At 36.4% G+C, this 12,719-nt stretch overlaps 1 protein-coding gene across 2 annotated transcripts; it reads right to left on the reverse strand.

The window, feature by feature from the left end:
- Positions 1-645: 645 nt before the first annotated feature.
- On the reverse strand, positions 646-11,631 carry LOC131074400 (BTB/POZ domain-containing protein At2g13690). 2 transcript variants are annotated; one of them, XR_009371960.1, is made up of 4 exons: positions 10,953-11,631; positions 2,488-2,891; positions 1,139-1,552; positions 646-1,023 (listed from the first exon to the last, which is right to left on the reverse strand). XR_009371960.1 is itself a non-coding variant. In XM_058011025.2 (3 exons), exons 1-3 carry the CDS (start codon positions 11,451-11,453, stop codon positions 1,216-1,218), a joined length of 1,242 nt encoding a protein of 413 aa, XP_057867008.2. In that variant the 5' UTR covers positions 11,454-11,631; the 3' UTR covers positions 646-1,215. The 2 variants fall into 2 exon arrangements, 1 of the variants encoding a protein (XP_057867008.2); XM_058011025.2 differs by having other exon boundaries at positions 646-1,552.
- Between the last annotated feature and the right edge of the window lie 1,088 nt (positions 11,632-12,719).

A 12,719-nucleotide genomic window follows, 5' to 3' on the forward strand; every position in this document is an offset into this window, starting at 1 on the left:
GGAAAAGTTACATTCTTACACAAAATAATAACACATATTCGATGCAGATATCTAATCACCTTAAAGCCATTATAAAAATAGCTGTTATGTCCAAAAAATATGGAACATGTTGTCATTCAAGCCACAGTATATATAAATATGTTTGTTTTAATTCGTAAGACGGTTAGCTCCATGCATTAGTCACAAAACTGTTGAGAAATCTTACAAGCAACTCATGGTGACACCCTTCGAATTCAATTCATGTTTAATGTCGCCACCGGATATTTCTAATGGAAAAATCTGTTAATCGCTGAAATCGGAGATCTACAGTTCAGAGACCCTATGAAGGATGCTCCAAACCTCCTCATGCAGATTAAAACACATAAAAATGTCTGTCATGCTGATTCTGCTCCTTTTTACAATACTGTGAACTGTAACTTACCACAGCATTAGAAGCAAAGCGCAACAAAGAGGGGCATCATCATTAGTAAATTGCAGAAAATACAAATCAATCAGAAAAAGAGGGAAAATAAATAAATAAAATAGTGGAGCTATAAAGTGCAATTCAGCCTACTCTAATGGGCATTTCCAGTTAAAAATCCATTCATGCTGTTTCAGAAAACAGAGAAAAGCACACAATGAGTAGTTTCACTTTGTAACAAGAAGTAAAACATGAAAATGAGGCTTGTTAGTCATTGATACGCTTCCTTAACAAAAAAACCAGCCTTGGGCAGGGTGTCCATTATTGTTATTGCACTATTTACATACATTTGCTACAAGAATCCAGAATTTCTCATAAGCTGAACCTAAGTTCAATTTTTTTTGCCCATTGATATTGCAATTCGCACAAATTTATTGGATCCTAAATGATCTGATATATATCTTATTGAGGATCTTCTTCTGGACCCAAAGGGTGACATTCTTATCTGCTCAATCATAAAATATTCATGGCACCAATGAGGTTCCAAGTTGGCATCATACCAAGAAAAAGAAGCTTGCATCACTTTGGCTACGCAGTTGCACTGCATCTTGCATCTTTACTATCTATTACAAAACCAGAGAAAAAAATTGTTGTATAAGGTACATGTTAAATTCAGACCTGTTGAAGGAAGCATCTAGAAGTATCTTGTGCTGAAAAACTTGAACAAAGCCAAACTACCATGTTTTGACATAGGAATCCCTTCTCAATCCAAGCCAGGAACTCAATCACCTTACAACTTTACAGTTACAGTATCCTCAAATTTTTATATTTAGGACTCCTTTGTTGAACCAGACCAAGAACTCCTTGGAAGTTCTGCTCCATCGTATATGTGGAGAGCCCACCGGTGCCTTGCCAACATGCCGCAGAAAAAGCTCAAACAAAGGATTCTGATCCTTCCTGGGAAGAGTAGCTAAGGCCCTGGCCAAGGACTTATCTAGATCTTCCACCATAGTATGCGGACAATAATCCACCACAATAGGAATCCATGTAAAAAGCATTCCCTGCCTTCCTAATCTCGAGCACACTGCCTCTCCATTCCCAATTATCACAAAAATCCTCTTCAACATCTCAAACACCATCCCAATGTCCACCCTGGTAGCAGGAAAGAATTTAAGGAAGAACACTTCTTTAAAAGCTTAGAAATCTAGGCCAATTTCTTCATATTTATTATAAAAAAAAAATGTTCCATAGAAATTGAATCAAACTTTACTTGAAATTTTGAAATGGCTAATAATTTTATCTCAATGACAAAAATAGACAGTTGGCACCTGAAATTTTCTCTACACAGAGGAATAATTTTTTTTACAGAGAAACACACATTTTAAAATTCCTGGAGGTCCCAAAGAAAGAATATTGTTCTATAGAAGTAGGAAGGAAATATTGTGTTGCAAACGCTAGAACGAACCTTCGTTTCAAATAGAAAATGAGAATAAAATTTTCCCAGAAGTTTATAAATCCTGGCTAATTTCTTTATCAAAAAAAGTTACCAAATTCTCAAAGGAAAAAAAAAAAAATGTTCTATACAAAATGGTGAGAATCCTCACTTAAAATAGTAATTCATTTGAGTTAAAAACTCTTCCAAAAAGTAAAAATTGTAGACAATAATTTGATGTATTGGCAACTAATTTGTTTAGTCCAGTTTGGTCTAGCTGTAAGGGCAGGCCTTTGCGGTAACAATGACCCAGGTCCAAAACCCGGCGGGTCTACCAAACAATCCTTGCAATTAACCTTCAGCAAAATTAAAATAAAATAAAAAATTCTTATCATGTTCAGCTTCGTGAGTAAAATTAAAATAAAATAAAAAATTCTTATCATGTTCAGCTTCGTGAGTAAATTTTTGTATAATACTCGAGCAAATTTATTGTTTACCGTCAGATTCAATGAAGTTCTATGATACCGCATATTTATACTTAGCAGCTCTAACGAGCTTGTAGTCTATGCCAGTTTGTTTTTGTTTTTTTCAATTTAACATCCATTTATTAACCCGCATTGATTCACGAGGAACAAAAAAAATAAAAATTCCCTACCAGTTGGAGACCTCGATGGTCATCTGCACCAAGCCCTTTGCACCTGCCAAAACCTTAAGTAGGGGATCCCCAGCCTGAAACCTCAGTCCCTTGTCCAAAATCCAATGGGTAACCTCCTCTATCGCATAAACTTGTCTAACCTTAGAGCTAAAAAATCTCTGATTAAGCCCCTGCAATATAGACTCGATAACCTTCAAACAATTCACCAAAGCATCCCTCCAGGCCGATATTATTACAGGGTCATTGAGCAAATAAACCCTCTTGCCAGGCTGCATTGAGTCGATTGCTGATTTCAATATCAGAAAGCTCTCGAGTGAACTATGAGACGAAGATAGAACAATTAATAGCGCCTGTTTTAGGCTACTTTCAATCTCCTCCTGTGTTTCAGACGAACTAAGCCTCTCCTGCAGCAGCAGTAAAAATTTTGAGGTATGAAAAAATATTTGCCAGACCTAACAAGTAGACCGATCTTTCCATTCCAAAAAATAAATAAAACATGTATGAGAGATCAATGTTTGAAGAACATCCTTTGACTAAATAATGATACAAGTAAATTTTGGCAAATCAATTAATGACTTTAAGTTGCCATTGTATGCTAAACAACATATCATTTACTATTGATAGATGTATGTTTTTGGCAAATCAATTAATGGTTTTCAAGGTTTAAGCTTCGAATGAAAGTTTTGCGATAATTCTGTACAAACTTTTGACGCTCATGTTTAAGTGTATATGATGTACTAACGATATATGTACATTTTGGCTAATAGGTTAATGACTTTCAGTTTCTGCACTTCATAAATGTTAAGATTTGAGATCATGTTTTTTGATATATCATTAATATAGGGGATCTCAATCATCAAGTGTGATCTGAAATGTTGATACTTAAAAATTATCTCACAATTTTTCTAAAATTTTATAATTACAGAATCTGTCAGCTTAATAAACATTTTAAATAAACTCTTGCACAAAAACATGAGAATTTTTTAAAATTTTGTGAAAAAAAAAACTATTATATAAGATCTGGATATTTCACAGACAATATTTTTGGAGATTTTGTTAAAAATAGTCTATTAAGAAATTTTGTGTAATGTATAATGGGATGTGAAATTATAGTGTATTACGTACTATGAAACTATGTTACCAGATTTGTCTGGTGACCAGCTGGGTCCGGGTCCGGTCCCGTTCCCTTGCAGATTTCGTTAAGGCATGGCCATGGAGAGTAGGGTTCATCCCGGATGAACCTGGGGAGGATCTAGACAAATCACAGTGAATCTGCTGAAAACCTGCCGCCACATTTTTGACAAAATTTTATTAAAAAAAAAAGAATTTTTTTTTTATTTCACTTTGACTTTGCCTTAAAAAAATTCTGAAAATCGTCCGCACCATGAAAGTCTGTGGTTTTGAAGGCTCAATGATGACAATTTAGGAAATCCATATGACACTGAAAATTGATTGTTTTTTATTAAGTAAACAGGGTTTTGAAAGGGTCCAGAATCTTTTACAAAGAAAAGGATAGAGCACGAAGCACAAGCAGACACCAACGAACAATCAAGAGGAATAACAAAGAGACTACAAAGAACAAAGCATTACAATAAACCAACCAACCCACCCCAAATCAGGACGGTTTAAACAATTGTTAAAAGTACGAGGATCCTTCTCTCCAAATCTAATTTTCTTGAGGCAAGGAGGATTCATAAGATCACTAACAAATCCTTCTACCAGCCCTGAACCTTTAAAAGAGGTGTCCATCATCAAACAATCCATAGGGGATTTCCCTTTAATAACCTCCTAAAAGGAAGTAATGGACTCCTTAGAAGTTGGACTCCTCCTCGAACAATCCTAGGAGAGGAAATTGTGAAGTGGAAATGAGCCCTTGGAAAGGAAATCTTGAGCTAAAAATTCAGCATGGAGAGGAATTTTCTTACCTTGCCAAGGAAATTGTTGCATTTCCACGTGATGGAAAGGAAATATTGTGTATTCCACGACTTGGAAGTGGAATTCTCTTTGATGATTCATAATTTTTCATGACCTCTCTTGGAATTTTCTTGATTTTTTCCCTTGAAATTTCATTTTTGAACTTAGGAATTTTCCTTTGGTTTTCTTTCCTGTCAATGTCGGAACATTGACAAGGAAATTTCCTTGCCATGGTATTACCTTCCTTATAATTTTTCACCATTTTCCACACCTAGCCTTTTCCTTATTTCACCTTTCCTGACAACTTTCCTTGACGACATTAGCAACATTTTTTTGCTTTTAACAACTTTTCTTGCATCCAAAAACTTTCTTTGTCTTGTGAATTTCCTCATGATCTTGCTTGTCATTCCCAATCTTGAAGGTTGCCTATCTATGGATGTCAGACTTGGATTTCCAATCGAAAATCACCCTTGGTGTTGGACTTGGACAAATTCAATATTCGTTCCTGGAACAACTGCACATTTCTAATCTCAAGCAATGAATTTTCCTAATCCAGATGGTGGACTGCACATTCAGTTCCAATCCCGGACTTGGAATTTGTGACTCAACTTACCCATTCCTGACCTAAGACTTATTTCTTGAATTAATCTATCCAACTCCATGGCCAAGGTTTCGCACTCTAAGTCATTTCAGGGGTTGCTCAACATTCATTCCGGATTGACAAGACATCACCTTCCTTAAGAGTTAGGAGACAAAACTATTGCCAAGCTAAGCAAAGACTCCTATGCTTACAAGCAAAAAGTGGGGGGCTCCCCATTTGCAATGGGGCAATGTGTGAAAATGTCACAACAGCCCCCATTGGGCAATACTTTATCATTAAAACACACACACCCATATATACACATGTATGCATACATATATATGTACATATACATGTATGTATACATCACGCATACACATGTTTCTTATACGAATGAACCCAACCACCCAAAAAAACTTGTTGGCTCCACAAACTGAATCCGCAAACTCAAACTAGGATCTAAACTAGAATTGGCAACTTTAGGTAATAAATAAAGGTTTTGGGTGCATATGCTTTGTAAGTCATCTCATTAATTAAATAAAATAAAAGTATTTAATCCACGTGTGGATAATTGGTAGTGGTAGATAGTTGAGTGCCATATAGTTTAGACAAGAGACATATATGAGATATTTTTAAAAAAATTGTATGTGTTTGGATCTCATATTAATATATATTGAGTGGCTTGCTTCCATTCAAAAGCATTGTAACAATGCCCCACCTCAAGGGTTTGATCTATATTCTAGTAAATTAGAGTATTTCCATTATTTAATTGTGAGATTATCTATTGTTTCAAATATTTCTATTATTTTTATATGAGATTCTAACATTTATTATCAAAGCTCTTTTCAAGGCAATTTGGAAGGAATTTATTGCTAATTTTCTTTCCAATAAAGGGGAAATTGTAGAGAATCATGTGCCTCACACAAGTCTTCTAAACAAATGATTCTAGATTTATTGAAGAAAAAAACTTTGAGGGCTTTTCAATAAGTGGCCACATTAGAGATTTACAGCAAAATCAAAGAAGATATGACAATCTAACGTTAACCTTGCAATTATGGTTTTTGATAAATTCCTGGCACGTGACTTTTGGGAAAATTTCGATATATTGCAAACAAAGTGAGGAAATCATTTCTTATAAGTGGAAAGAAATAATTAAATCTACTTTTCTCATTTTTTTTTTCAAATGCATGGAATAAAATACAATTTAAAAAAAAAAACGTAGCTTTAGTTTCAATGGAGTGAACCCCCATGAAGTTGAGTGATTTGGAGCAAGAACATACTTGAATGCTTCCACTTCCCAACATGTTGCACTTGTTGAGTCCGAAAGCAAGCACACTTTTAGTGTGAGTAGTAGTGGCACTGCTTATGGTTCTTTAAAGGTTCTTACATCATTTAATATCAATGATGATGATTTAGAAATTCAATATGAAGCTGAAAACTGATTATTGAACTTGATATATTATTTTAATATTGAACTTGAAGTTTGAATAATTATTTTATAATATTTTAAATGACATTTGAATTTATGGTAATTTTGTTGATTATATTATGCTATGTGGTATTCTAAATTTAAGTCCTGTTTTTCTGTGTTACACGAGGACATATCCCCACCCCTCAAACCCTTGTCCTTATTCCTTTAGGTGTTTCGAGGACGGCAAGACATCATGGGACATCCTTTGGCCATCCCCCACCCCAAAAAAGCATGTTTTGGAAACATCTCAAAAATGCGTCCCCATTTTAGGAGATGGCAAGAAATAATTAGGGGATGCCTAGCTGTCCGCAAGGTGGTCCGGGACATCTCAAACATCCCTTGGCTGTCCCTGAGGCAGCCAGAGACGTCTCAAACATCCCTCAACTGTCTCCGATGTTAAAAAAAAGCATTCATAATATTTTTAAAAATGACTGTTTAATATATCATGACAGAACTAACAGCAGTATGACATGACAGCATTACAGCAGCAGCAAATATATCATGACAGAAGTATAACAGCAATTCAATTTATCATGGCTGTTGTACAACAGCAATTAAATTAGTCATGACAGCAATGATAGCAACAATTGTAGTATGATGGCAATCAATATATCATGATTCAGATTCACAGTTATTGATATAATCATAACAGCTAACACTAACAGCAACAATTTGGATGTCTGATTTTATTGTTCAAAAAGTCTCAAACTTCAAGAATATACAAAAGAGATTAAAGATGCATTGGCCATGGTCTGGTAAAATGTGGTATTGTGCTAGAGGTGGAAACAAATAATTTCTTTTGGAATGTGGTTAGCATGCAGAAACAGTGTCATGTTGTTGTTATACTATTGTTTATTAGTTTGTAGAAACTTGAGTATGTATGTATTTATGTCTATATATTGCCATCTAACGTCATCTTCAAAAAAATGGTCCTCCGACTAGCATCCACACCCCAGAAACATTATGGAACGTAGCTGGAACGTTATGGAGCATACACATGTATGTATGTATATAGTTAAGCACATAGATATACTAGAGAGTGGTGGGGGGAGCGGGGGAAGGTGTGGGGAATCATTATATACCAAATTTAACTTCAAAGTTCAAATCCAATTCAACATTAGAATTATTACTAGATATCACTTTAACTTTAAAGTAATCAAGCAAGAGATAAACACAATTACACATCAACATATGAGAAAACCAGGTATACGTGGAAACCCAGAAGGGAAAAACCACCGTGAGAATGGTTGCTTGGATCTGCTACTCAAATCCAACATCACAAAGATGATAAAAAACTTAAAATACTTTGTAGGTACCAGCCTACAAGAATTACAACCTCAGATGAAGACACCAATCCCCAATGACATTTGCAAGCACCAACCTACAGGAGGCACTAATATCCTAATTCAAGAACTGAGCACCAACTCAGATAATAAAGCACCAACCTCAATTACAACAAGATATGTGAAAGATATGTCATGCAGACCTTCAAAGCTTAGCCTTCAAGATCTCTCTGATCTGATATGCTTCTGAACACTCTCATAGTGTGCATGAGATCTACATTTCAGTTTGTACACTTAAACAAAAATTGAGTAGACAGCTTGCACAACTTTTGCCACAATTATCATACACACTCTCCCGCGAATGAATCTAGATCAGCAGTTTACATGCATTCCAATGATACTTACATTAGTATGTTGGCCTCTAACATATTTACAATATCCGCAAGTCGGCCACAAGAGCATTTCTTAAATTAATCGTATAGTCAACTTGGCCCTAAAGCCAACCTGTTACACCAGAAGTGGGAACACGTTGTGTGTTACCCAACACAACTTCAATTAGTCCCACACTACCTTCACACACTTCCTCCAGCTAGTGCATGTTACCATCCTCTAGCACATCCATCAAAAACATTAGCATAGTCAGTGAACTGGTAATGTGACAACTCTATCGACCATAACTTTCCTTAATATATTTTGGTAACAATTTGCTCTAAATCTGATTTTGTGACACATTCATGTACAAACGACAAAATTAAAAAGACATACAATGCTGCAAACCATGTGGAAGAGTACCAAACCCGGATTACTCATCATCTTCTTCTTTTGCCCTCGCTTTCTTAGCTGCTAGCGCGCAAGCCACAACCGGACACTCAATGCCACATGCATCATGGGTTGGGCCGTTCGCTATCTCCTCAACATCTCGGTAATCATTCTCTACCTATTCTTCTCCTCGTCCCAGTCCCAATCATCATCCCCCTCCTCTCTTTCACCTTCCATCAGCAACCCTTCTACATCCATGTAATCCTTCACCCACCCATCCTTTGGTTCTGAAAGAATACCAGCCAAGTGAAGCAGAAATGTTATACTCCGCTCAATCTTGCTCCAGTGAAATTGCAACATCTCCGATTCTAGAGTGCAAACAATGGGGAATTTCCTTACTTCCCCCCAACAACCCTTCAACATATAGTAATTCTATGGCAATGAAATGAGAAGGTTACCATCCACATTGTCCAGGGCCGTGTTAATTTCTCCCAGGAAAGCATGCTTGAAAAGCATTTGACACAGCTTCTTGGCTCTGACCTTGGTCACACCCATGTATAACAGCATCACCAAGAACATTGTCGTGACATCAAAATTCACCCTATACCGATGGTAGGCATACAGGAATTTTGTCCCCAACACATTCTTGGTCGCATGTAGCACCAAAGTGTGGCCAATAGCTAGTATGACCATTAGTCATTTATCTATTACCTCCCCTAAGATAGACATTTGTAGGGTGGTAACAAATAAACGACCGATAGCCATACTAGCTTGGGGCCACACTCTAGTCCTACATGCAACCATGAATGTGTTGGGGAGAGAATTCTTGTATGCCTACCATCAATATAGGGTGAACTCTGATGTCATGGCAATGTTCCTAGCGATGCTGTTATACATGGGTGTGACCTAGGCTAGGGTCAAGAAGCTGTGTCAAATGTTTTTCAAACATGCTTTCCTGGGAGAAATTGACGCGGCTCTAGACAATGTGGATGGTAACCTTCTCATTTCGTTGCCAAAAAATTGCTATATGTTGAAGGGTTGTGGGGGGGAGGGAAGGAAATTCCCCATTGTTTGCACTCAGGAACTAGAGATGTTGGAATTGTGCTAGAACGAGATTGAGTGGAGTATAACGATTTTGTTTCGCTTGGTTGGTATTCTTCCAGAACCAGAGGATGGGTTGGTGAAAGATTGCATGGAGGCAAAAGGGTTGTTGACAGAAGGTGAAAGCGAGGAGGAGGATGATGACGAGGGATTGGGACAGGGAGAAGAATGGGTAGAGAATGACTACTGGGATGTTGAGGAGATAGTGAACAGCCCAGCCCATGATGAGTCTAGTGTTGAGTGTCCGTTTGTGGCTCGTGCGCTGGCAGCAGAGAAAGCGAGGGCGAAAGAAGAAGATGATGAGTAATCTAGGTCTGGCACTCTTCCACATGGTTTGCAGCATTGTATGTCACTTTAATTTTTGTCACCTGTACATGAATGTGTCGCCATTTTCTCCACGGTGACAGATCTAGATGCAATAGGTTGTTCTAGCCCCAATTTTTACGATGGGTGCCTAAATTGGTCTGTAAATGATTTTAGGAAAGATGGTTCGATTAGGGGAATGAAACCTTTTTTTGACCAAAACATATGTATATGCAGTATAGGAGGTAGTTTGAACAGCGTAAATGTGGGTATGGTTCAATTGATGTAACCCTTCCAATGTAACTTTTTTGGAGATTAATATAATAGATGTTAACCCTTAGGAGACGAAACATGTTTAAGAGGCATGAAATTTAATGTATTTTAAAATATAATATTATAATGTATTAGGTAATATTATTTAATATATGATTTATAAGTCATCCCACTAATTAATTAAAATAACAGTGTTCCTTTTATATATGGATATGTGGTACTGGTAGTGGTAGCTAATTGTGTATCATACAATGTAAGTAAGAGACATCAAATATGTGAAAAATATGGTATATGTTTGGATCTTATATTGACTTTTATTGTGAAGTGACTTTTTTCTATTAAGAAACATTGTATGGTGTTGCCTTGCCTCAAAAAGACATTATAATATTTTCATTATTAAATTGTGAGATCAATCTATTATTTGAAATATTTTATTATTATTATTTTTATGCAGATTCTTAATATTTAGAAATATTAAAAATATGTGAATCAGGGTTCAAATCCCCCGAATTATTCATGAAATTATCTTTAGATGACTTGGGAAAAAAATCTCACAAATATTTACAATACTGCAAATTTGGGAGAACCTATTGGCTTGAGATACATTATGTACTAGGCAAAAAAAATCTGTCAAAGTTTTTTCACGTTGAAAAGTCATAGTGAATACTAACAACGCTGTGTGGAAATGCTCGGTGAAGTTAATAAACATCTGTAAACTTGCTAGTTGACCTAAAGATAGTTGTATCTAACATTTTAAAAAAATACTGGTAAGATACCCTACCTGTAAATCAGAGGGGGCGGGAATGTCTAGGGTTTCGAGGATGTCCCTTATCTCGCGTTCTTCGTGAGTGCTCCACGCCACATTCGTCAGGTATTTCAAGCAGGCTTCCGTGCAGTCAGTAAACACTAACCTTGCCGAGACCGCCAAAATATTCAGGGCTTCGCGCACGCTGCCGAAAGTTTTTAAAGCAAGGGTATCGGAGTACATGAGGCGCAGGCATTCTTGCCACGCGGCCATGTCTTCCTGACAGTCTTCTATACGAAGAATTGTTTTGGTTGGGCTCGAACCCGGGTTGTTTGCTGCCCATCTGTCTGAAAGGCTGACTCGAAAATACTCCGATTTCTCTTGAACAATTTCTGAGTGGAGGCCTATGCAAAGTTCCGAAGCGGGGATCTCTGGGTCGTCAGCGTTGTAGTGCTTCGAGAGTAAGTGGAGGACAACATCGCTGCCTTGTTTGTTTCCCAGCAAGTAGACAATGTCCTCCTCTTCTTCGCCCGCCATGGCATGGCCTCACTCCTTTTGTTGTTTAACACGGTTGCTTTAATTAGGCCATCCCATTTGGTTAGTTTCTGATGGAGGCATCGTTGATTCTTATTAAATTGTTTCCATTGGCCATGATGCTCGTGAATATTCTTTCCAAGATCGTCAACATTGATGAATTTTCTGCATTATCCAAGTTCGATGCATGTGAATATTCTTTCTTTCTACGTTATCTATTATCTATGTTTGGATGCATTTTTATACAGCTTGAGTTAATTCAATGGTGGAGAACTTCAGTAGTAGAGAATTTGTGTTCTATTGCTATAAGACATTGTAGATCTATATACAAATCACATATTTCTTTCTTATTTTTTTCAATATTTTCAACGTCTTAAAATTTTATAAGATTTGTTTTTTTTAGTTTTTATTAACCTATTTTTGTTAAAATAATTAGAAATTATTATTAACATTTGTATTGGGTTATGTTGATTGTAATTTATATAAAATGTTCTATAAATTTGATAAGAGGTTTATAGTTGAATTTATAAGTATTTTCTTAAAAAAATTGATACAACAACATAAATGTGAAATTGATACAACATCATAAATGTGTATTGATCATTATTAATCATTTGCAAGTCTTGATACAACATTAAAGAGTGAGTCTTGAGATGGGTCATTGTAGCAATCTTGGATGCCATTAAGAAAGAAAGAAGAAAGAAAGAATTTTAATGTCCACGAGGCCAAGAATAGCCTATGGGACAACCTCTCCAATTTGAACCAACTTCTGAAGAGTAGATCTCTGCCTATGCAAGTCGATGATGAGTGCGCCCAACTTCTTTATATGTTCCTTGTTGAATAAATTATACCGTGTGTTATCAGCTAAGATATTGACAAACTTATCCATGTTGTCTTTAAGTGCTTCACACTCCAACATAAAATGTTTTTTCAGTTTCCACCCTCCTGGTGTTGCAAAACAGGGAAACTCTTTCTTCCCAAGTCTCTTTTGGTCTTTTCCACCGCGCGGTCTCACATCGAAGTTGGTGAGAGTTGGTTCTAAGCTGAGCAATGAGGATTTTAGCTCTCTAGAATATATTAGCCCCTATATAAAATTTTTGGAAATGATCATAAGTGGCGTTGAACTCGTTGATATAGTACTGTTTCTTTCTACCTAACCCAATACCCCTTATTTTTTTGTAGAACTTATCCATAATGAATACCTTTAACTCCTTGTTGTTCGTGGGACACACACTCAAATAGATGTTCCATTTTTTCAACCATTTAATG

This window comes from Cryptomeria japonica, chromosome 3 (assembly GCF_030272615.1).
Source record: "Cryptomeria japonica chromosome 3, Sugi_1.0, whole genome shotgun sequence".
In the NCBI taxonomy this organism is placed as follows: Eukaryota; Viridiplantae; Streptophyta; class Pinopsida; order Cupressales; family Cupressaceae; genus Cryptomeria; species Cryptomeria japonica.